Consider the following 26,428-nt stretch of genomic DNA (forward strand, 5'->3'; position numbering starts at 1 on the left):
TCTTCAGCATCTTTGTTGGTTCCATCCCCTTCATACACGCACGTGTACATTTGTGTTAAGTCTATGTATACCTAAGTGGATCTTCTTCACCTTAAACTCCTTCATTTAACTTTAACTCTGACTCCTTTCAGAACAAACAAACATGATGTTTAAAAATCTGGCAGTAATTTTCTTCTCATCTTATTTTCTTCCAGGACTCTATTTTCATCCCTTCTTTCACTCGTCCATCTCATAACTGTAGGTGTTTTCACCTACCACCAGTATGCCGATGACTCACCGTATTGCTTCCAGAACACTCTCCTTGTTTTAAACTTTCATATCCAACCGCCTCTCCTCTGGACCATTCTGCAGTCACCTCAAACTCAACATGCCCCAATCAGCTTATCATCTGTCTGACTTCTCAATGTTCTTAGCTTTATGCGTATATGCTATCTTATATATTCATTTATTCAGCAAGTATTTATTGATTGCATACTATGTATCAGGCACTGTTCTAGACACCGGGAACACAACATAAACAGAGCTAACAATTGTAGTGGATAATAATAGCTAACATCTGTTGAACTCATAATATTGGTCAATAATTTATTTATATTAACTCTGATTTTTGTAATAACCTATGAGGCAGATTCTATTATTATTTTCATTTTACAGGTAAAGTAACTTGTCTAAGGTTATATGATAGTGGAGCAAGAATTCAAACCTACAAAGTCTGACTTGGATCTTGTAATCTTCCTTTATGCCAGGATTTCTCAACCTTGGCACTATTGTCTTTGGGCTGGACAGTTCTTGTGTGTGTGGGGGCGCGGGGGCTTGTCCTGTGCATTGCAGGATATTAGCAGCATTATTATTATATTTTTAGTTAATCTTTATTAGAGTATAGATGCTTTAATGTTGTGTTAGTTTCTGCTGTACAGCAAAGTGAACCAGCTATATGTACACATATATCCCCTCTTTCTTGGATTTCCTTCCCATTTAGGTCACCACAGAGCATTGAGTAGAATTCCCTGTGCTGTACAGTAGGTTCTCATTAGTTAACTCTTTTATACATAGTAGTGTATATATGTCAATCCCAATCTCCCAATTCATCCCACCCCCCTTCCCCCCCACCCCGGCCCGCGTAGCCATAGCAGCATTCTTGGCTTCTCCCTACTAATAACCAGTAGCACTACTTCCCCTCCAGCTGTGACACCAAAAGTATCCCCAGGTGTTGCCAGGTATTCCCTGGGGGGCAGTGTTGCTCTATACTGTACCTAGAACCTAGTGCTTCTGTTATAATACTGGTTGATTTCTGTTTTAAATTTTCTCCGTACTTGATGATGAGCTCCTTGAGGACCAAAGATCAAGTCTTTCTCTTTTTCAGCACTAAGCTGCAACCATGCAGGCATGCCTCTTTTCCCTGTGCGGTTAGCTTAAATTTAGCAAGTGCTTATTGAACCACCTACATTGTGCAGGCATGTTTCTAGTTTCTAGAGATAAAACAACAAAGGCAGACAATATCCATTCGTTATTTTAAAGGCCAGGACTTTCATTTTTCAGTATCTTTGTAGATCCTTAACCATGTCATTATTATGTGTAAGACTTGCCAAATAAATGAATAAATGCATGAGTACATCTCAGTAATCCTCCTAGAATTACAATAAAAGTATTTTAACCAGCTTGGTGTCACTGGGCTGTGGAGTTAATTCTTCTGGTGTAGATTTTCGATTATCTATTTTTAGTGGCCACTCAGCGGCCTAATTTTAATAAAAAAGGCAGTGTTTTATTTACTCAATCAGATGTCTTTGTATTTCACCTCTACTCTGTGGCAATTTTCTTTGGTCAGTAACTCTTGAACAAGAGGAGATTTAGTTGTCTTTACTTTGGATTGCTACCTTGTTTGAGCAACAAAGAGCTTCTGAACTGTAGGAAAATAGACATTAATTTAATTGGAAGCCAAAACTGTACCATAAGAAGTAGAGCTATAAGGTCAGTCCTCTTTTAGGGGCCATACTGTTAATCATATAACCCCTTAAATATGTGTTCAGCCTTAAGGATATTAAAGTCATTGTGCTTCCTCTTCACTCACTCTGAGTTTTGTATGTGAAATAATTGAAGACCAAGAGGGCAGATCGTTTCCAAACAGGTTAAGTGTCATATCTGTTACTTCAGTCATGGCCCTAGCGGTCCCTAGATCTCTTGCTCTGGTTACAGACTCATCTCCTGAGTCTTAGAGTTACACATAATCCTCAAATAATTGGGTTTGTAAAATTAACGTGTCATAGTTGGCAGGAATCATGAAGGTCATTTAGTCCATCCACTGAATGGATTTAGTGTCCCAAAGGTTTTCGATTTTCTTTTCTGAAGTAACACACAATAAATGACATTTACTTGTGTAACACTTTGACGTGGGGGCTGAGATATAACCCTGAAAATGTTGTAGGAAGTAAAGTTCCTATAATAATGATATTGTTGTAAATCTTACAGCCTTTGGGAAATAGCTACTTAATGTTTGATTCAGCATAGCGAAGATAGGCTGCTGATCATGGTTAGTTCCAGGTATGCCAGTTGTGACTCTGTCCAGGTTACTCAAGAAATTTGGAATGCAAATGAATGAAAGTGATTTAATTATAGAACTGACTTTGAATCTGCTGTCACTTATGTTTTAAAAGTGAACAGCTTTTTGACTTTCATTGTTTTTTGATACAAATTATTTGTAATATTTAACCTCTCAACTGATGATAACAAGGTAGTACTAATTCCAGGAGGCTATTAGAGATTAGTAAGAATTTGTAATTTTTTTCCATCCAAGTTTACAGACTCCTGAATTCTAGTTCTGAGGTTAAGAACCTTTACAAAAGGGTTCAGGAAATTAGCCCAAGTAGGCCAGAGTAGGAACTTGGGGTGGGGGGAACCAATATACATAGATTTAGAATAGAGATACTGCCTAACAGGGTTTAGATCACAGACTTTGCCCAGAAGAGAATCAGCAAAAGCAGGATAGGACATGTATGGGAGGGCAGACCCAGGAGAATTACAGGGAGGTGTACTGCAGTCAGACCCATCAGTCAGAGCCTGAAGCATCCCTACCCAGATTCATTTATGTGAGTCTATAAATTCCCTTTATTGTTTAAGCCAGTTTCGGTTGGATTTTTGTATTATTTGTAAAGAACCAGAAGATTCCTAATTTTGGTACATTGGCCCAGAAGAGAATAGCTGTGTACTGTGAGCCAAATAGGAGCAGGGTATCCCTGGTATTGGTTACTCTAGAAAAAAGGCTAGAACAGTGGTACTCCAGAATCCTAAGGATTCTGAAGAGATGCCTCATGAGTCACGTGGGGGTGGGGGAAGGGAAGGACAGGGATTTGGGTTTTCCACTCTTCTAATTTTTATTTTTAAGTAAAAAAATTTATCTCCATTTTTATCTGTTTTATCTAATTTCCACATAACATGTAGTTAGAGGAAGGGGTGCTTTTTTTTAGAGGAGTTTGAAACACTAGGATAAACCTTCTGGGGACACTTTCTGCTGTTCTTTTGGCATGGAAGAACATACCTTCAAAATAACTCTGGGCATGTGACAGGGCATAATCAGGACTCAGATATTTCATACCTAGAGGATTATTATCTTTTCTAACAACAACCATGCAAGGCAATTATTGCTACATTTAATAGGTGAGAAAGGGGTTAAATAACTTTCCTAAAGTCACATTGCTCCAGATTAGACAGGCTCAGGATTAGAACTCAGGCCCATCTGACTCCATGTTTTTTCCCACTGTTCCACCTTGAGTCACTAGATCATTATAAGAGACCTTTAATTTTCAACATAGTAGAGTCTTATTTCTTATGTTCTATTGGGTCTGAGTTTAGAGACCAGAAGAAGGGAAAAGACATTGGAAGTTAGTGAGACTTAGCCAGATATGCTCTGAGTTGGGTGGTTATGTCTTTTTTTTTAAAAAAATAAATTTATTTATTTATTTATTTATTTTTGGCTGTGTTGGGTCTTCATTGCTGCGCGTGGGCTTTCTCAAGTTGCAGCGAGCGGGGGCTACTCTTCGTTGCGGTGCGCGGGCTTCTCAGTGCGGTGGCTTCTCTTGTTGCGGAGCATGGGCTCTAAGCACCCGGGCTTCAGTAGTTGTGGCATGCGGGCTCAGTAGTTGTGGCTCGCGGGCTCTAGAGCGCAGGCTCAGTAGTTGTGGCTCACGGGATTAGTTGCTCCGCGGCGTGTGGGATCTTCCCGGACCAGGGCTCAAACCCGTGTCCCCTGCATTGGCAGACAGATTCTCAACCACTGTGCCACCAGGGAAGCCCGTGTAGTTATGTCTTAAGAGGATAAGATTTTAAGAAGTACATAGTAGTCTTCATTATATAGGAATGATTTACAGTATTGGAGGCTCATGGAGCTCAGGAGAACCTTAGCTTTGTTGCATATAATGGAAAGACTCCTATGTTATTTTAGAGTTTTTAAAATACAATTTAGGGCTTCCCTGGTGGCACAGTGGTTGAGAGTCCGCCTGCCGATGCAGGGGACACGGGTTCGTGCCCCGGTCCGGGAAGATCCCACATGCCGCGGAGCGGCTGGGCCCGTGAGCCATGGCCGCTGAGCCTGCACGTCCAGAGCCTGTGCTCCGCAATGGGGGAGGCCACAACAGTGAGAGGCCCACATACTGCAAAAAAAAAAACAAAAAAAACCCTAATAATTTATAATGACCTAGGAAAAGGTGATCTATTGCCATATTTAAACATCATGGTAAATATAAACCTCCTAAAGCTTGCCTGAAAATCCCAGTGAAGATCACTGCCTGAAATTACAGGATATGCGTGTTAAGAATGTGACTGTATCACATTATTATTTACAGATATTTGAATTCAGTAATCACTTCTTAATTATTTACTTATTTATACACATTTATACACATATATGAAGTATACACTTTCTTTTACACAGTGATATTTGATCATTTGGTTCTATGCATTTTTTCGTTTCAAGATGACTCAAGGAGAACTGCACCTAGTGCTATAACGGAAACTGGCCCTCCTGCGATGCCAAGGTTACCTTCCTGCTGTCCCCAGCACTCGCCATGTGGAGGGTCGTCTCAGAGTCACCATGCGTTAGGACATCCACATGCAAGTTGCTTTCAGCAGCATGGCCACCATTTTCAGCATCATCACCACCACCATCATACTCCCCACCCAGCTGTCCCAGTGTCTCCCTCCTTTGGTGATCCTACTTGCCCTGTGGAAAGACCTCCACAAGTACAGGCACCTTGTGGAGCAAATAGTAGTTCTGGTACCAGCTACCATGACCAGGTATGTGGAATTTGATGAGTTCATCTTGAGTTTTTAAAATTGTGGTTCCTTCAGGAGAAAAAAACAAACCCTAATGATAAATTTTATATGCTAAATAAGTCATTCTTGTTGCCCCTGCAAGAGTGGCCTAATTTAATGATGTGTGATTTTTTTAAATTAAGTATTTAAGATTTTCTCATGTAAATTATTGCAACTAATTGAGGGGGCCAGGGATGTAGAAAATTGGATGTGATACTAATTTTTATTCTGGAATGTTTTGAGGTGTTTTTAGTTAAATGTAGGTGGATCTAAACTTTTGGGATTTTATTTCAAACAAAGTGTTGAAACTGCAGTGTCAACCTAATTCATGAGAAATTTGGGAATTCTCCCAATTTTTTCCTCCTCTACCCTACCTCCTATTCTGGAGCCTGCCTATAATCTCCACTCATCTAGAAATAAACAGCCGTCTCAGATGCAGACCTGTGACATAGTTTCTCAGGAGCAGATGAGGTTTTTAGTTTGTGGGAAATTGAAATGTCAGCAAAAATTATAAGAAATTTTTTGCTAATTAAGTAAATTAGTTGATGTTATTAGTGAGTGCTTGATACGTCAAATAATATTAAATTAATATTGGTGGCCACATGGAGTAAATAAAGTGAGGTGTTATGTGCTATTTTAACTTTTGCTCCATTGTCTCTGTGTATAATCGTGACATAAACCTTGGTGGTGCATGCTTTAAAAATCAAAACATGTAATTTAAAACTGTAAGTGACACGTGCTAAAAAATGTGCCAGAAAAAAGTCAAAAAGAAATTCAGAGCAGCTCCTTTACTGTACCCTCTGACCTTTCCTAAAGTACTTGCTTCATCTTTTAAATTTTCGCTGGTTATCTCTTCTGGTTCTGACAAATTAAAAGTAATTAAGAAAGTGGGGTGTTCCCTTAAGAAGAAAAAACTAGCTGCTGATACCAAAAGGAAATTTGAAAGGGTTTAGTAAGAAATATTATTAAAGAGATTTTAGATGATGTTTTGGTTCTGATAACAGTTCTAAGTATTAACATCTATGGATTGTCTAGACCTGTTCTACCTCTTGGGAATGAGGAAGCAACCTGAGTGAGTTAATTAGAGGAAGAATCTCTTTTGTGTAAAATATAGATGTAACCTACTCACCTATATCTAAGTAGAGGTATTTGGACTGTACACAAAGCTTGAGAAGAATCAGCAGGATCAGGCATTCAGTGGTTATAATGGGTATGAAGGTAAACAAAGAATGAGGTTTTGGAAATATGAACGCTTTGAGATTGATGTAGCTATTTGTAGGACTCTGAAATTAGCCACATGCTCATGAGGTAGCCTCGTATAGTCTCTGTTTGAGATCTGTGTGGACACAGCAAGAAGTTGAGGAGAGGCAGACTGATCTGAGGGTTTATAATTGTGTGGATGTCTTATGATTGAGTGTCAGACTGTAGATAGGCAGAGAAAGATTGGGGAGGATTAGGCTTGACGAGAGGAGTTGCAGTAATCACTTGACTCTGTACTACTCCTTTTGATGTAGCTTTCTCTTTTGAGAGAATAGTTTACTTAGTGCTATGCACTAGTTACGAGCTGTGTAAAGTAATATTTGCCATTTCTGTGCCATTTCGCTTACCCTCCCTTTTCCTTCTATAATAATAATTGAATGAACTGTTGGAATTGTGAGGAAGAGGGTTCTCTGTGTTGATTTTTCCCCTTTTCTTTTTATTCTCTACTTTTAACTTTACCCTCGGTTCCTTCTAGGAGGACCTTCACCCTACTTAACTCACTCTCTGGGAGTGTTCTTAATCACTGACTGGAGAAGAAGATAGGAAATTTGCTCACCTTCATAGTATGTTGATATTCCAGTCCATTTGCCAAATTTTAGCCTAAATAGGAAAATACGGAAAGGATTTGAACCATAAGTAATAATTCACAGTCTTAAAATATTACTCTTAAACTTTATTTATTCAAATTGGGAGCATATATTGTATTTGCCAACTTAAAAGAAAGAGCCCAGACATTTACTTAATTGATTGTAGACACATAATATAGAAGAGGAAAGTAGCTCTTTCTTTTCACCTTCCTACAGCTTCTCCTGTACCATCATCCTCCTTCCCTTTTGGTATCCAGAGTTTCTCATGTTTCTGTTATCCTCTGAGCTGGGAGGCCATTGAAAGTACAAAGACAACTCTGTCTCTAAAATAATAATAATAATAAAATAAAATAAATTTTTAAAAAGTACAAAGACCACTATGGTTCCTCACTGGACTGGGTGACCTGGGCCTCTAATAAATGCATTACCCTAGCTTTCCTCACCTCTAGCCCCTCAGCTTTCAGTATTGAACAATTCCTGCATGTGATTCCATATATAACATCTTTATTTTCTTTAATCATATTTTAAAAATTACAGCTGTACTGAACACTAAGCAAAGACTTGTATTTAAAATACTTAAGAATATAAAGAAGCAATTCTGTTTCTGTAATCTGCTCTAGAGTAGAAGGTAAAGTGTTTTACTAAGCACTTTTCAAAGTGCTCAGGGGAAAAAACTTAATTACTTTTGAGTAGAGATGGAATCTAGACTCTTTGATTTTCCAACTTGGTAAATGGGCCTTCCCTAAAATTATATTCCTAATAAAAGTAATCATGGTTTAATCTTTTTTTTTTTTAAGAGAAAAAAGTTATGAGGAAAAGCTAGCTAATGGTTTAGCTTGAATAATCTTAGGCCCTTTGTTATCTTGGATAATGTTTGCACTATTAAGAGTTTCAGTTGAATGCTTGCTGTGTACAGTTTAAAAACAGAACAAATTTTTACCTGGAGCCTTAAATGTTTTCAGTGGTATGATTATATGTTTTGTAAAGGAGTCCTAAATTACCAATCAGAATTTTGGGGTAAAGGAGGATATGGAAGTATGATTTAAAACTTTCTTTCTCTCTTAAAATCTAGATAATGGAAGAGAAACAGATCTTAAAATAATATATTAATTAACTTTTGTTCATCTTACAGCATGATCTCATGCTTGATTATTTAAAATTGATTATAGATTTTAAGTGTATAAGCACTACAATTTTTACAGTCCAAGATGCACACAGTATCTTCTTGGTGCTCAGTAGGTCTTCACACTCAAAATTTTTAGCAGTTTTAAATTCATAGATTCTATTTTTCTAGATTGCATTAGGAGTACTTTTATAATATAACATGAAACAATGTTTTGACCAAATTTTAGAAAGATAAAACATAGTTCCTCTTTATACAGCAGGCATTGCCAGTAGACCTGAGCAGCAGTGGTATCAGAAGTCATGGAAGTGGTGGTTTTCATGGAGCATCTGCCTTTGACCCCTGCTGTCCTGTTTCCTCTTCCCGAGCTGCAATCTTTGGCCACCAGGCTGCTGCTGCTGCCGCCCCGAGCCAGCCATTATCAGTAGATGGTTACGGATCCAGCGTGGTTGCACAGCCCCAGCCCCAGCCCCCTCCACAAGCCTCGCTGTCATCTTGCCGACATTACATGCCGCCTCCTTGTAAGTATGAATTTAACAGGCAAAGAGCTTAGAGGCACATAGATGAAGCATCGTCCTCTCCTCATGAAATAACCTTTCAGTAATACTAGTTTATAAATTTTTAGTACCTCCTTGGCCTACGAGTGGAGTGTATTTTTCCTATTTCATTTACCTCACGTACCCAAAACAGTCTTCTAAGGCAAAAAGGGCAGATGTTGTTGTAAAAGGTCTGGGAAAATAATAAAAAGTATATTTTGTCTGTTTGACATACTAACATTTACGTTTTAATTAATATCTATGAACTCGTACATTGAATGGCACCTTAGATTCCTATAAAAGGAAATTTTAAGGAATTAGATTTATCCTTTAGGAGTAAAAGGAAATTTGTAAGTTTAGTAGTCATTTCTACACATAGGAAAGTAAACTTTGATTAATAATTCTGAAGCTTAACTGAGGCACAAGAGAAAATTCCTTGACAGAAAGCTTTGCCAGTTGCAGAAAGGTTTCTGTACTCATTTGATGCAAGCAATTAAAATAGAATCAGACATGGCTTTTCTAAAGAAATTGAAATCTATGAGATACCATAAGAAATGAGAAATACCGTTAGGCTGTGTAACATATATTTATTGCTCTGTTAAATCATAGGTTAATAATCAAATGGAAGCTTATTAAGTACTTTGATTTAAAAGAAACACTGAAAATTCATGCCAGGGGTAAACCAGAAAGTTGGCAAGGAAATTTGCTTTTGTTTTGATTACATACAAGGGATAATTTTCAATTATATATCTTCTTAGATCTCTTCTTCCAGTCCTATAATTTTTAAAATCTGGGTCCTGCAGACACAGCTGGAGTCAACCCAGAATTTGTACAATGAAATCTGGTGATATATCGCTTTTCAAGAATGCAACTTCAAAGTATAAGGTAGAAAAAAGGTTTTGAAACGAGTTAGTTTTTGCAAAGCATTGACCAGTGGGCAAATTCTGTGTGTGAACACTGGTATGATATACAGGCTATTCTGTAATACTTGTTGATATTCATCTTTAATTGATTATCTTTTATTGAGAACTCAAAATGTGTGGTTTTCTCCCCCTCCCCTTTAAAAATAATATACTGAAGCAATTTATAAGTGTATCCATTCATCTTTCATGTCCTAGTAAAAAATGTTTTAGATTTAAACTGGTTTTACTTTTATCATAAAAGTAACTGGTGTACATCCTAAGAAATTCAAACTGCAGAATGATATAAAATGAGAAGTTAAAAGCCCTTCTCCTTTCTTCCCACTAATGCTAATATACCTCAGAAGTACCAACTGTTTATAGTTTATTAGAAAACCTTTTAGAAATTTTCTTTCTCCACACGTTATTATGACATATCTCTCCTTTTTTTAAAAAATGGGATTATATCAAACATAGTATTTGCCTCTTGCTTTTTCATTTGTGGTTTTTTTAAAATTCAACAATACGTCTTAGATTTTTTTTCATATTAGAATATAAAAATCTAGCTCATTTTTTTAATACCTCATAATATTCCATTGTATATTAAATTAGTCCTCTGTTGATGGACACTTAAATTGTTTGTAGTTTGTTAGTCTATGTGTAGGGTAACTTCCTGGGAGTGAGATTGCTGGGTTAAAGTGACATGCTGAACTTTAAAGAAGCAAGATCAAGAACGTTTTTTGTCTGTTTGTTTTTAGTGGCAAGAACACATAAAATAGAGAAGAAGGGAAATGGTCTGTGGGAAGGCAGAATATGTCACCTTTATACAGTTTTGTTTAGATAAACAGTGTATTATAATGATGGCTGAATTTTTCACCACACACAAAAACTGGCAACTATGTGAGGTGATGGATATGTTAATTAAACATTGTGGTAATCATTTCATGTGGTATACATGTGTCAAATTATATTATACACTTTGAATATATTGTTGTATTTGTTAATTATACATCAGTAAGGTTGAAAAAAATAAAATGAAGAGTTAAATAAACTGATTCATTCCAAAACAAGACTTTAAAATTCTGTTATATTTGTGAATATTCTTTCTTGTATAATGATTATAGAAGTAGAAAACCTTGACATGAAACTGGGAAAAATGCTCTAAATTTGAGGAAGGATAGTTAACAATGATAAAACTTAGTGACTTCCTTTTTGATGACCAAGGAGTACTGAGCTTTGTGACTTCTTAGCGTAAAGCATTGATTTGAAAATATAACTTTTAGAAAATCAGTTTAAAAATATGTCACCACTTACATTGAGCTTAGTGAAAGTTTCCTTTAAATATTGTGAATATTTAATGACTATTTCCTTTAAATAACAATACATACTAGCAAGGTTTCCTTTGAAGTATGGCTGAATGAGTCCATGGTTACCTAACTTTCACCACTGATGCATGAATCAAAGCAATTAAAAATTGAAGGCAGCCTTTCTGTAATGAAACTAGAGAATTGCTGTAGCTTCATACCAGGCTACCAAGAAAAATCTTACAAATAAAATGAAATTAGAGCTAAAATCCAAAGAGGAGACATACTTATTTTTAGACCTCAAACAGATGCATATCCCTCAGAGTAAGAGAGATATGTATTCCTCTGAGGGACCTTTCAACAGTCACTCTGCAACATAAAGATTCAGGATGAAGAAATGGGCGAAACCATCTTTATAAAGGCTGATTTCCGTGGCAAGTTCCTGGCAAATATACCCCCTTCTTCTTAATGTAGTACTGGAAAAGTGGCATGGGGCAGGAGGAGAAGTACACTAATGGAAGTATATGTTTGCAGTTGTGCCTAGGACTCGCAAGTTGCTTTCCTCTTTCTAGTGCTCTATAACCAGTAAATGACAAAGGAAAACAAGATTTATGTATTTATAAGTATATAATTTATACATTTGATTATACAAAAGCAAAATACTTGAGTATGGCAGAGTAAAATTGACAGGAGACAATTTGGAAAAATGTTTATACTACCTTTTTATGACAAAGCTTGCATGTATACAAGGAATACTTATAAATCAACAAGAAAAAGGTGAATAATAGGCTAAGAATATGAATAGATAATTCTGGGAAGAAATGTAAGTGGTAAATAAATACATAATTTTTTTCTGGTTAGCATTTAAAAAATTTAGTGATAGTGTAATTAGGCAGGAGCTGTCGTGTACTGCTGATGGTAATTAATTATGTAAACTTTGGGAAGGGTGTTTTGTCAACCAGTATCTGAATTTAAATTATTCTCTCAGACTCAGAACTGCTTATAGGAATTTATGCTACAGAAACTCTCTGTGAGCAGTGTGTGTGTGTGTGTGTGTGTGCGCGTGCACATGCGTGCGTGTACACACGCGTGTACGTGCATGTACGAAAGAGCACAAGGGGAATCATACAGATGTTTATTGCAGCTTTGGATTACTTCCAGTTTTTATCAGTGGTGATTTCTTCAATAAATTTTGGTGCATTCCTATAGTGGAATGCTGTGAAGCTGTGAATGAAGTAAAGCTATATATATTGACATGAGAAGATACCTATGATTACTCAAAGAAGAAAGCAAGATGCCAAACAGGACTAAGCAGACTCAAGCATCGATAAAGTATTCATAAAAATTAAATATGTGCTAATATGTCTGTAAAATATAATAGGAATGTATTATGCCAATATATGCTCAACTGTATGGTGCCTGTGCTTTTCTTACAGATGCTTCTTTGACAAGACCACTTCATCATCAAACCTCTGCCTGCCCCCACTCTCACGGAAACCCTCCTCCTCAGACTCAGCCTCCGCCTCAAGTGGATTATGTTATTCCTCATCCTGTACATGCTTTCCATTCTCAAATATCTTCTCATGCAACATCTCACCCCGTGGCACCTCCACCTCCAACGCATTTAGCCAGTACTGCTGCACCAGTCCCTCAGCATCTTCCTCCCACACACCAGCCAATTTCACACCATATTCCAGCCACAGCACCTACAGCACAGAGACTGCATCCTCATGAAGTGATGCAGAGGATGGAAGTTCAAAGAAGGAGAATGATGCAGCATCCAACGTATGTTTTATGTTTTTAAAAAAATAATCACACTTTATTCTTTTGCCTTCTATTTCCATTGGTCTTTAAACCTGTAAAGTCTTTAGAAGTGATGTAGCTATCCTCAATTAATAGTGATGTAACTGAATCCTCCGTTCACTGGGAAATTAATTCTTTACTAACCAGAATGTTCCTCCATCTCATCCTGAGTTGTAGGTGCTGACAAAAAACAATCTATATCAGGTTATTTAGTAAAATCAAAGCCCTTTCAGGATATAACCCAAGGTCATTTATTTTTGCAAGCTAATCTTTGTTTCTTCAGTAGTCCATACTAAAGATTAATGTTAAAATTGATGATCCTGAGTAACAAGATGTAAAGTTATTAAAGATTGAATTTGATTTATTTTATGTTACCAACCAGAGGGAAGAAGGGTGTTAGTAGAAGTTTTCAACAGCTGACATTGAAAAACTAGTCTTATTAACTTAGTTTATTTATAAATTTAAATATTAAGATATCCCCCCCCAAAAAAAAGATATTCCCCAAACATTATGAAAAGACTATAATTGAACTTTTTGTTTTCTTTTGAAAATTCAGGATCTGATATTCTAATTTAGGGCAGCATACTTTGTTGGTCTTATTCTGCCTGCCTGTTTTGGTAAATAAAGGTTTGCAGGAAAACAGCTACACTTGTTCATCTGTGTATTGTCTGTAGCTTCTTTCACACTACAGAAACTAAATTGAATAGTTGCAACAGAGACCATGTAGCCTATAGAGCGAACAGTATTAACTATTTGGCCCTTCCAGAATGTTTGCAAAACTCTTGATCTAATCAATAATCTGGCACTTGTGTAACTTCTTTCTTTAGTTATATAATTTAAGGTTATATTCAGAATCTCTGGCTGTTTCTGCCATTCTAATATAGTGACCCTTTATATAGAAAGTTGCCAATTTCATATTCATATCTTCCAGTATCTAGAAAATTAAGATTAAACATGCAAAATCTGTAAATGTGTTCGAAACTAATAGTAAGAATTAGACTATAAAAAATGAATCCCTGGAGCTGTTTTTTCTTAAGTGCCATTTGTTTAGAACTTTATGACTATTTGCATTTGTAAATTTGACAGATTTTAGACTGGAAAGAGAAAATATAATTAGCTGGGATGACAAAGTGTGAATGGAGGTAATGTCAGTTCCCTGGATGGGTTGACATGTGTGTTTGAAAAAAATGCACAAGGTTAAAATTTTTTTCTTAGAAGTTTTATCCATTAAAATGGATGAATATTATTACAGTATAAAGGTGAAGCAAAATAAAGTAGTTTCCATTTTTCTGCTTTATATGTTTATATAAAATAACTTCTTTGTGCCTGTAGCATATGCTGGAATATTAATTTTAAAAATTTTATTTAGTTCCTATTATTCTATTTAAAATACTTGCTGTAAAGCAGGTATGCAAGATAATGTTAAAACTGCCTTTTTCCTTGGGTGATATTCAGATTGGAGGCATTGTAATAAATGAGCAGTGAGAATTTGTGGGATTATGGTTTCTTGATTTATTATTAATCATTAAATTATTTTATATTACATTTTTATAATTTATAGAATTAATTTCAAGACTAATCTGTAGATGTTTGTAATAGTAATACATATTATTTTTTCTACACTAAGAAATAACCAATTATTCAATTATTTCCAGTGGTCTTTTTGTGTTCTGTGTTTCCAGGCGGGCACATGAACGCCCCCCACCCCATCCACATAGGATGCATCCAAACTATGGTCATGGGCATCATATTCATGTGCCTCAGACTATGTCCTCACATCCTCGACAGGCTCCAGAGAGATCTGCCTGGTCAGTATCTTGTTTATTTCAAAGCTATGCTCAGTTTCTTGTGGTGGAAACCTGGAAGAGATACTTTGTAGTGGAATGCCTAGAGAAGGGTAGTGTGGAGAAGCTGAATTCCAGCTTATCTGTGAAGCACTGCCTCTGGGTGAGTCCTAAGAGACCTGGAGAGGAAAGAGTAGCAGCTTGAGTTCTGGGGCAGGGAGTGTGTCAAACAGGAGTAGAGCTTTTTGTTGTTGTTGTTTTTCGGGGATCTACCGTCAAAAGTTAACTCCCTAAACTTTTCATAAGTTCTTTATCCACCGCCCCCCACCTTTGTACTCACATTTGCTGTACCACCCTTAACCCCTGCTGTTGACAGGGGAAATCCAGCCAGCATCCTCTAGGCTTGTGTTCTTTCCTAGAGAAATGGAAGCAGATTTGCATTAATTTTCTTTCTGGATCTGTTATCTGTGGGCAGTCATTGAGATCTTGATCCACAATGACTTTTGAGACAAAACATAAAATGAAAATAAATAAAAGAAGATTTGGCATTTACCAAATTTTACTCTTTCTAAAATTTTGTTTACCCTTGCTTTATAAGGTAATTGTCCTTGATGCCAACAATCCAGAGGCACTATCCAACAAATGGAAGACCTGGGAGCACATTCATATAAACCAAAAAAGCAACCTCTATTCTATATGCTCCTCAAGAAGAATCAGACTTTTAGATTGGAAGGAACCTTAGGGGCCATTCATTGTATTCCCTTCCTTTGTGAGATGTGAAGCTGAATGCAAGTGCTTCGCTCCTCACGCTCACAAAATTGGATCTTTGAATGTTAATTCCTAAAGTGAATTTGAAATTATTAGTTATATCCTTTGGGCTAAATTATCTTTTTTTCTCAGCTAAGTAAGATAAGAATCTTCAGATTACTTTAAAAAATGTAAACATCATCCCCCATTTCTGTTGATAATAAAGACACTGTAAAGATGTCTAAAATTTAAACTGTTCTCCTCTTTTGTCAGGGAACTGGGAATTGAAGCTGGAGTGACTGCAGCTACTTATACACCTGGAGCATTGCATCCTCACTTGGCCCATTACCATGCACCACCTCGACTTCATCACTTGCAATTAGGAGCTCTTCCTTTAATGGTAAAATAGGAACCTTTCAAAATTCTGACATAGTTGCCTTCGAAAACTATTCTTCCTTTTCTAAATTAAATATTTTATTGGAAATATTTTTAATGTATTAGTTGTTAATAGGTGTTTCAGTAGAAGTTGAGAATTATTATTAGATTGAAACTGTGCTATAAGAAGGTATTAGATATATTAAAATATGTGTTTGTATTTGCATTGTAAAATATATTCTTCTTAATGTAAAAAATGACAAATTTTTTTCTTTTTATGTGAAGATGACAATCTTGATCTACTCTCCCTAGGACATGGGCTTTATTTTGTTGTAAGTGGTAATGAGTCTGTTCTAATGCATTCATACTTTATTTTCTGATCAGCAGGACTGTATTAATTCTCTGTATCTGATTTGAACAGATTCAGATTTTGTTGATCCATTTTGAGTTCTAAAGAACAAATTTCGCAAAAATTGAGTTTGCTCTTCACATAATACATATTGTGTGGTACAGAGAAGTGAGTAGTTTTGTCTTGTAGGGGTAGAGGCACTGCAGAGAAGGTTGCCAAGACACTTTATTATACATGCAACTTCTAAGCAGGCTTTGGAAGAATTGGGAATGGTACTCTTACAGTGGCTACAGCATGTAAAGAGCTTTCAAATAGCATAAGCACAAGGAAATCCAAGTAAGTTGGTATTTCTAGATCTTAGGGGTGAGGGTCATTCAGCAATGAAGTATCTGCCCTGCTAAGAAACTAGGACTCAGGAACCATTGAAAGGGGAATGTCTTGATCATATTTATGTTGTTAGAGTGATTTAATCAGATTGTAGTTAAATAGACCCCCTCTTTAGTTGTCTGTAAAATAGATTTCATGGTAGGAGAAGGATACTGGTTAGGACATTATAGTAGAAGAGATAAAAGTTGGTGAATGCCTGAACAAGGACAGTGGCAGTTGACATAAAAATGATGGGATACATTTGAGTAATATTTAGGATGACTTCCAGATTTCTAGCTTTGGTTATTAGGTATATGGTGTTGCCATTCACTAAGTTGGAGAATATTAGATGAGGGTTTAGGGAAGGGGTTATTAGGTGAGTTAGGTTTTGGACATACTGAATCTGAGATAATATGTGTATCAAGGTGGGATGTCCAGTAGGAAGTTAGGTTTATGGTCTGGATCTCCAAACAATAAACTGGTATCTGAGTTAAAGATGGGTTGTGATCTGTCAGTGTACAATATATATGTGTCACATATCTGTCATATTACATGAATCCATGGAAGAGGATTGGATTTCCAGGAAAATCTAATCTAATTTGTCAGACTGACAAGAGATTGACAAAAACCTTGGAGAATAATAATACTATATTTAAATGATAATACTGTACTTCAAACAAAGAATTCCAAGAATTGGCTAGAGAAGTTGAGGATAAATAAAGTTAGAATTATGTCAAAATAATATGGTCAGTAGCGTTTCATCACAAAAAAGTAAAGTTTGAAAAATGTTGAATGCATTTGGCATGGGAGTGGTTATTGGCGGCTTTTGTCAGAGTGATTTCAGTAGTGGTGAGGGATGGAGATGGGGTGCCTCTTAGATTACAGTAAGGAAGGTTAAAAAATGTGGAGACTGTGAATATAAACTACTTGCTTTATAAACTTGGCTGTGAAGGGAAAGTGGGAAATAGGGTTGGCATTTGTTCCAGGTTTAGAGAGGTAATTTAGGTTTGGAGAAACTTGAAGGTAATTTTAGGTTTAGGACAGAACAACATTAGCATTAGGGAGGGCTTGTTTGAAGATGTCGCGGAAAAGGGGTGGGTAGCAGCTAATTAAGGATGACCCAGGGTCGGGGAATAGGAGAAGAGGGGAGCAGGTGATAGAGCTGACCTTTGAGTAGGAGAAAGAGGAAGTTTACCCCTAAAAGCTAGAGAAAGGAGGCTAGGGAGGGTTACAGGAGAGGTGCAGCTTTAAGTAGTTTGGAAGGCAGGAGTTCCTTTCTGATTTTTTTCATTTTCCTTGGAGATGTGTAGGAAGTTAGATTATCTGCTTAAAGCTGGATACTATTGATCTTGATTATGAGGAAAATTGCAGATATTTAAATACTAGGCTATTTTAAGGGTAAAAGTTATTGCTTATTTTAAATTCTTTTCCATGTGTGAATTGTCTTTTAAAGCTGTAAAACCTGCTAGAAGTATGTTACGATTCAGCAGAAGCTGATTAAAAAATAATTTTGGAGATTTATTTATAAAAATGGAAGGATGGTGCTCTGTCTCAGAATCTCCGTTTCCTAACACTACGGTCAACTCTTGTTATTCATGGTAGTTATGTTGTGTAGATTTGCTGTGAACTCTGACTAAGGAGATGTTGAATTATTGGGGTGGCCAAAAAGTTCGTTTGGGTTTTTCCATACAATGTTACAGAAAACCCCGAACGAACTTTTTGGCTAACCCAATATTATTCCTAAGGGTAAATACAGCCCTAGGTTATTGCAAGCTTCTAGTCACAACAACCAGTCAATGCATTATGTTGCTTTAATGTGTTTTTCTGTTTAGAGACACCTTATTTGACATATACTGTTGATTCATTAACATTGATCTCATGGCCAGCAACACCATAACTCATGCCTGAATGAAGCTTATCTACACATATTTTCTGCATAAAGCACATCACAACCTTTTTGCACTAGGAACACTAGCCAACAATTAAGCATTTTGTTTGGGAGCCATTTTAAACAATAAAATGATCTATAAATAGCACAAAAATGTGAAAAACATTGCACTAAGTAGATTGCAAAAAAGACACTTGTTTCCAGTGTAAGAGCTGAAACAACTTGTCAGGGTCTTCTTCCTCTAGGCTGGGAACACGTATTGGGCAAGTCAAATTTTTTGCTGCTCTGTGCAGGTCCATGAATGACTGTGAGAGCATGACTATTGATTCTGGAGTTACAAATAAATTCAAATAAATTCTCTCAAGTAGGTGGGTTCACAACAAAGACATCCATGAATAATAAGGATTGACCATGCCTAACAAAAAAATTAGAAAACACTGTTAAAAGTTTCACTAACAGAGCCAAACCAAAAAAGGAGCCAAGGGTACCTTTGACTATTTGGGAGTTAGAGGAAGGGGAGTAAAACTTTTATGTTGAAGTTAAGTTTTATGCATTTCTGTTTCTTAATACTGTTCAATAAAGCTCTCTGAAATTGATCAGATCTTATAAAATTTTAGCCTTTATACGTTTAGGCTACTAAGAACATCGTTCTTAGGTTTGAGTATTCTTTGTGCAAAATAAATGAAGTAGAAGAGAATTGTTGTCTCGTGGAACTGCTGTTCCCTTTTTTTTTCCTTCTGATGACGGTTTGAGTTATTATAAAAGAGATCATTTTTGAAGAGGAACCTGTTAACAGAATGCTTTTTTGGAGCTATAAATACTTATTGAAGTTGATTTTTGTGAGAAGCTGGATGGAGAGAATTGAGTGTCTGAATTATTCAATGGTAGCAGCAAAACTTGAGCCTATTCTTAATTGATTTAGCCTATCTCTTCTACTAAAATAGGTTCCTGACATGGCAGGCTATCCTCACATTCGTTACATTTCATCAGGCTTGGATGGAACATCATTCAGAGGTCCTTTCAGGGGCAATTTTGAGGTATGTAATAAAATTAATGAAGATATTTGCCACAGTATCCGTAATGCAGAGAGAGAATATATGTAATATTAATATTTACAACTGTATAGGATTGCTGCAGTGGCTGGGGATCAGAAAGCAGTAAAATACCTGAATTTCTGATATTGCTTCTAGGGATTATTATAGAAAAGTTTATAAGTGGTATTAATTTTAGTGTCAGAAATTACCCAAGTATTTGAAGAAGAGTAAATGAAAATATCTAATACAGAAGAATGTAGAAATTTATTGAATTAATATAAATATCAGATAAAGAACCATACTATTAAATGTGGGAGAAAAACCTTAATGCTTTTTTTCAAAAATAAATGCAGTAGACTTACGTGCTTTATTGAACCCATGTGATGTTTGTAATACATTAGAATTGAGCAGTAACATTTTCTATATAAATCTACCTTTTGCAATATATCTTGGAAATCAGTACTATCATTTTTTGGACCAATTCATTGTTTTCGATAGCTCTTATATTGTACTGTGTGGATGAATATAATTTAACCATTCTCCTAGAAAATCATTTAGGTTTTTCTAATATTTTCCTACTACAATCGATGCCTAATGCTTTTTGACTAAGCTTAATTTTTAGAGAAGCATTGCTGTAGAAAAATAAACCTAAGTAATTCAGTTTTTTGCTAAATATCTTCTTGTTTGAATTTTCAGGAAGAACAAGTCATTTGAATATGATGTAAAGTTTTTTGGTTTTTTAAAAAATTTATTTATTTTTGGCTGCATTGGGTCTTTGTTGCGGCGCGTGGGCTTTCTCTAGTTACGGCGAGTGGGGGCTACTCTTCGTTGCGGAGCATGGGCTGTAGGGCACACAGGCTTCAGTAGTTGCGGCACACGGGCTTAGTTGCTCCGCGGCATGTGGGATCTTCCTGGACCAGGGCTCGAACCCCTGTCCCCTGCATTGGCAGGCGGATTCTTAACCACTGCACCACCAGGGAAGTCCCTGATATAAAGTTTTGTTTCTTCATGTCAGTTTGGAAGTTGGAGTCTTTGGGACTTAGAACTATTGTTTGACCTGTTTCCCTATTTTACTACAATGATTTCATCTTCTACATGCATGCACACATGCTTACTGATGTACATAGTACCATGCGGTAATATGCTGCCCTAGTCTGCAAGGATGACTTTGCCATACCACTTCAGTTGGCTGAGAAAAGAATTATAAACAGTCATTTGCCTTACTGTATATATGGCTTTTTGAATACTCTATTTACATTGCAGGTTTATAAATATGGAACTTTATTGCTTTTACAGTATTGACAGTGCTGTTCAAGGAATAATCATCCTGACTTTTAATACTAGTTATTCTTCACCTTCAGGAACTTATTCATTTGGAAGAAAGACTAGGAAATGTCAATCGTGGAGCATCCCAGGGGACAATTGAAAGATGTACATATCCACATAAATACAAAAAAGTAAGAATTTATTTTATGAAACATCTACATTATTATTGAAATGCATAACATTTAATATTATGGACTTCCTTTGAGTTTGTGGAGTCTAGCAACTACATTTTTTTTTTTTTTTTTTTTTGTGGTATGCGGGCCTCTCACTGTTGTGGCCTCTCCCGTTGCGGAGCACAGGCTCCGGACGCACAGGCTCAGCGGCCATGGCTCACGGGCCCAGCCGCTCCGCGGCATGTGGGATCCTCCCGGACCGGGGCATGAACCCACGTCCCCTGCATCGGCAGGCGGACTCTCAACCACTGCGCCACCAGGGAAGCCCTACATTTTTTATTATTAAAACAATATATGCATGTAGTTAAAAAATTGAAAGTATAAAAATATATACTCTGAAGTCTGTTACCCTACTGATCCTAGTTTTCCTTCCCAGAAGAAAAATCATGCTTAAACATTTCTTAGGTATTCTTCCACATATTTTTAATAATATGCATATGTATATATTTTTCTTTCACTTTTAAAAATAAAGGGGATAATATACACACATTTTTGCACATTTTCTTTTCATTCTGTATCAGCACCTACAGATGATCCATATTCTTTTTAATCACTTATACAGAATTCCATCATACAGTAGTACCATAATTTAACTAGTCAGTTATTTTGATGGACATTTAATTGACCTACATTTCTTATATTCTACCCTTATATTCCTTATGTAGTATTACATCTAGAAGTTATGGACTAGGCATGTTAAATAAATTGCTTTCAACAGACAACAGTGTTCTATGCTATAGAGACTAATAAAGTGTGAAATTTCTGTTCATTGTATTGTTCATCCTTTTTCTAAGAGTATTAATGAGGTATTACCATTAAAGTCCTTTCAACTGTTTAAGCTAAATACTATAATTAGCATTAATTTTTTGAATGTTATTTGAAATGTTCATTAGCCAAATAAAGTTTATTTGGCTGTGCTCATGATAGGACAAAAATAGTATATAGTATTCTAATTGTGGATTAAAAATGATAAATTTCAAGCTAATGAATTTCTATTACTTTTAATTTTGCTTTTGATGCTGATTATTTAAGGGTCTTACAAGAACACTTAGTTGATAATAGTCACTTAATTCATCCTTTAATTCATGACAGTTTTGCCTGGGAAATAAGTTGTGGGTGAATGTGTGGTTTTGTTTTGTTTTGTTTTTCAAATAAACACAGACTTTACTCAGTTGTTCAATAATGTCATCTCTACTAATAAGGTAACAACTGATTGGTTCTCACAGAGGAAACTGCACTGCAAACAAGATGGGGAAGAAGGGACTGAGGAAGACACAGAGGAAAAATGTACTATCTGTTTGTCTATTTTAGAGGAAGGTGAAGATGTGAGGTAACTAGACACTAATTATCTAAAATCCATTGTCAAAACTGTACAAGATTTCATTTGAAAGTAGACCAGAACCCAAATAAAGATTACTCCTGGCATACCCTGTTACCAGTCTCTGACATGTAGAATTGCCTTCTTATAGTGAGTGAAATAAAAAAGATTAAAGTCTCTGTATTAACAGCAAAGGGGTGTGGATGGGAAATATACTACCTGTTTTGGGGCCACACCAAGACTTGGCCAGGGAAATTTTGTGGTCAAAAATGTCTTCTTTAAATCTTGCAGGAAGGAGAATTTGAGAGGTGAGAGGCTTTGGAGGCCAAGACAGATATACTAATGTATTCTCCAGAGCTTAAAGAGGGGGATCCAGATTAGCTCCATGCAGTTTGTTTTACAGCATCTTTTATAAAGTAATCTTGTTCTAAAATTTCCTCTCAGTTTGTAGACTGTTTTCTTCTTGCAACTTTGTGATTTAGGAAATGTTATTATGCTAACCAAATATTAATTTTAGACTTCTCTTTTTATAATCTCTTAAGTTAATTGTTTTGTTCCTATTCTGGTTTTTTCTAATGTAACATAATCCCATATGAAACAAGTTCTATAACATATATAAAAACTGTATAGTAGTTTTGTTGCCCTAGTTTATAAGGAAAACTTTATCGTATTTCTTCAGTTGGCTAAGAGAGAGAAAAACTGTTATAAAAAGTTGTCTACTATACCACATATAAGATTATTTGAACACTGTATTTCCAGTGAAGATTTATAAATATGGATGATAATTGTTTTTACAATATTGACAATACTGTGCAAGGAATAATTGGAACACCTCTTTTTAGCTATTTTTACAAAATATTAGGAAGTCTGAAATGTATGACAACTCTTAACGGGGGTGGAAGTTGAAATGGACACTTAAGTCAGTAACTTTTATCCTACTGTTACACTTAGATTTAACGTTACCCTGTTATTGCACGGAAGCTTTCTTTATTTCTCAATTTCCAATTGGTAGTGTAGTGTACTAAAGTAAACGTCTCTTTTTAACCTAATTTTAAAAGAGTAGCGTAGAATTAAGTGGATATAACATGAAAACAATATTATTAACCTTTAATCAATCAGGTACTTAAATTTAATATGTAAAGATCCTGTAGACAGAAAATAATATTGCATATTAAGACATTCCTTAATCAGTATGATATGGCTGCTGTATATTTACAACATAATTTCTAAGGCTTTTGAGAGAGAATTAAATGAGATTTTTTTGAAAGTGCTTCACAAATACAATGATTTGATATTTAAAAATGTACTTACAGTATTATGTTACAGGAAACATATTGCCAACTCCAGTGCATTGGCAGCTCATGTAGAGAAGCAAAGCTGGAATAATTGCTAATGTAATTGTTGTTCTTAAAATTCCTGAGATTTTACGTAATTTGATTCCATACCTGTAACAGTTAATTATCTTGGTCATTTATACATTATATTGCCCAGAGTATTAACTTAATGTAGGTGTAACTCTTGAGTACGGAGGGGTGTTTTTTTTTTTGTTTTTTTAACACAAGAGAAAAATGTTTAGTAACTTCAGAACATTACTGAATTATTACATGTATCATTTGTTTAAAAATAAATGCCACTACACTTGTCATAAAATTAATTTTTGCTTTTTGTTTTGTTTGCCTATAATAGACGCCTTCCCTGTATGCACCTTTTCCACCAAGTGTGTGTTGACCAGTGGTTGATTACCAATAAGAAGTGCCCCATATGCAGAGTGGACATTGAGGCCCAGCTGCCAAGTGAAAGTTGACACCATGTTTCAGAACTCTTACCCTCCCTCTCATTCCCACCCTCCTGGTACTGCAGTCTACCAAAGATGGCATGACTTACCTGCGCAGATTTGGAAGCCGTGAACTTAGAGTGCTGGCTCTGCTATATGGTACAACTAATGCTAGACCTACAGTTTATGTATACAGTTGATTTTGATGTATTTATAAAAGCTTTTTTTTTTCTAGATTTGACATTTTTCCTGTATCATTTTACTGTATTTTTGCATGGTTCCTTGTATTGCATTTCTTTGCACATATTATGGGCTTGTGACCCTAAACTTGCAGGCAAGATTAGCTGCTTTAGTAAGTAGAATTTCGTGGTCTTTTTGTTTTTTACATAGTACCAGGTCTTGAGAATTACGAATTTTTTTTATCCATTACTAACGTTTAATTTAATCAATCATGTACTTTAGTTTAATGTATAAAGATCCTCTAGAAAATGATAATATTGTGTATTAAGACATTCCTTAATTAGGACAAAATGGCTGCTGTATATTTACAATATGGAGTTCTGAATTAAATACCATTCTTGATACTGGGAACAGAATACAAACCATTTTCAATCAGATGCAGATGGTATTCACATCACCAGAGTGATCAATAGAAATTTTCTTGGTGTATCCTTTTCCTTTCAGCACAATGCAGATAGAGTTGAATATTGATATCATACATTTAGACTGCTGTTCTGATTGTATTTATCTTTTTCCTACATTGTTTAGAACTTTATTTCCCAGATTCAATTTTTGCTGCTGTGAAACAGCTCTGATGAACACTAAATAGTAATTTCAATTAGCTGGATTGTACATACTTGCAGATTTAACAAAATTTTAGGGAAATTGGAGAAGACATGTAGAATTTTGTTCAGTCTTCTGCTAAGCACGTATATTAAAGATATCTGCTTACATTGATTTTTGTAAACACATTTAGTCAGGATTTAGAATTGCAGTCATCGGCAGGTATCTGTGCATTCATAGAACTTCTAAAGGTCCCAGGATCACTTTTAGAGGGATTTTTATTAGTTTAAAGATAAATAAAGTCAGCTGAATCTACATGTCTCTTGTTTTATTTCTCTTTAAACTTGAAAACAGTAAATCTGCAGATACTGTGAGGCACAAATTATACTGTCAACCTACTGTTGCTCTGGTTTTAGACTCCCACTTCATACATTACCAAGAGTCGATCACTGATTTAAAAATTTTAATTTCTATAGTTAAGATTTACTGCATAATATAGAATATTAAAGTTAAGTTAATGTACTAACATTTCTCCTTTGGAGAAAGTTTTAATCCACTTAAGGATGTGTATTATCAAGATACTTTCATATACAGGATAGCCTAATTTTATTTGTCTAAATATGCTTAATATGCCCCAGATTGCAAATGCATCAGTCAGTAACATCACTGTCTGTATGTGGAAGACATGTTCCCATGGGTCATATGTGAAGATGTCGATAAGCTTGCATTAAGCCACCTGCTTTGTAAGTGGATTGATTAATAAATAACTTATATTTCTATTGTCTTTGTGTTTCATAATTCATTTTTATAAAACTGTTTACACTGAACATCTTGGAATTCAAAACAGTGATCTCGCTCAAGTTGATATTTGCATAATTTGATGTTTGTATTCATTCAGTTATGGCTACTTGCCCTTGTTTTGTATTAGTAAATGTTACACCGTAGTGATTGGCAGTATCAGCATGCTTCAACATAGTATGTGTAGAGATGGAGGATGGACTATGGTTTATAAGTTTGGATATAAAATAATATATTTAAAAAGAATACTAGGGACTTCCCTGGTGGTACAGTGGTTAAGAATCAGCCTGCCAGTGCAGGGGACACGGGTTCGACCCCTGGTCCAGGAAGATCCCACATGCCGACGGGCAACTAAGCCCATGCGCCACAACTACTGAGTCTGCGCTCTAGAGCCCACAAGCCACAATTACTGAGCCCGCGTGCTGCAATTACTGAAGCCCGTGCGCCTAGAGCTCGTGCTCCACAACAAAAGAAGCCACCTCAGTGAGAAGCCCACGCACCGCAATGAAGACCCAATGCAGCCCCCCCAAAAAATTATAATAATAATTTAAAAATTAAAAAAAAAGAATACTAGATGATTAAGCTGCAGTTGTAGAAGGGTTGTGGGAGGAGTGGCAAGACAGAATGAGAGAGAGAAAAAGAGAGAGAGAGACTTTGTTTGCCATCTTACTAGGGACAAGAGCTAGTAGCCTGTCTTCAGGTAGCCTGTGATGGATGTAGGACTTTACCACTGGAAAACCCAGGGTCTGTGCCAAGGGTTAAGATGGGGAGAATTCTATACGATGGAGGCCGCCTTCATGCTCCCCAAAACACAAATACAGATAGATTTCTCTCTTTTTTAAATATTATATCAGATTTAGATGCACAACTACCTATTGACCTGTTTAATGATTGCTA

The 26,428-nt window shown here is 35.9% G+C and overlaps 1 protein-coding gene across 5 annotated transcripts in view; it reads left to right on the forward strand.

Annotated features, from left to right (window-relative positions):
- The window catches only part of RNF111 (ring finger protein 111), an 80,989-nt gene extending 55,485 nt beyond the window's left edge, over nucleotides 1-25,504 (forward strand). For 2 of the 5 annotated variants that reach the window (XM_082647946.1, XM_082647950.1), the window contains 9 exons: nucleotides 4,967-5,286; nucleotides 8,534-8,795; nucleotides 12,450-12,798; nucleotides 14,472-14,624; nucleotides 15,621-15,747; nucleotides 19,270-19,362; nucleotides 20,721-20,816; nucleotides 22,061-22,188; nucleotides 23,863-25,504. In XM_082647946.1, coding sequence (XP_082504072.1) covers nucleotides 4,967-5,286; nucleotides 8,534-8,795; nucleotides 12,450-12,798; nucleotides 14,472-14,624; nucleotides 15,621-15,747; nucleotides 19,270-19,362; nucleotides 20,721-20,816; nucleotides 22,061-22,188; nucleotides 23,863-23,980 — 1,646 coding nt within the window. In that variant the 3' untranslated portion in view covers nucleotides 23,981-25,504. The remainder of the gene's footprint in view (nucleotides 1-4,966; nucleotides 5,287-8,533; nucleotides 8,796-12,449; nucleotides 12,799-14,471; nucleotides 14,625-15,620; nucleotides 15,748-19,269; nucleotides 19,363-20,720; nucleotides 20,817-22,060; nucleotides 22,189-23,862) is intronic. The other 3 variants (XM_082647947.1, XM_082647948.1, XM_082647949.1) reach the window with 3 other exon arrangements.
- The last annotated feature ends 924 nt before the right edge of the window (nucleotides 25,505-26,428 follow it).

Source organism: Grampus griseus (genome assembly GCF_964374135.1).
Source record: "Grampus griseus genome assembly, chromosome: 2".
Taxonomy (NCBI): Eukaryota; Metazoa; Chordata; class Mammalia; order Artiodactyla; family Delphinidae; genus Grampus; species Grampus griseus.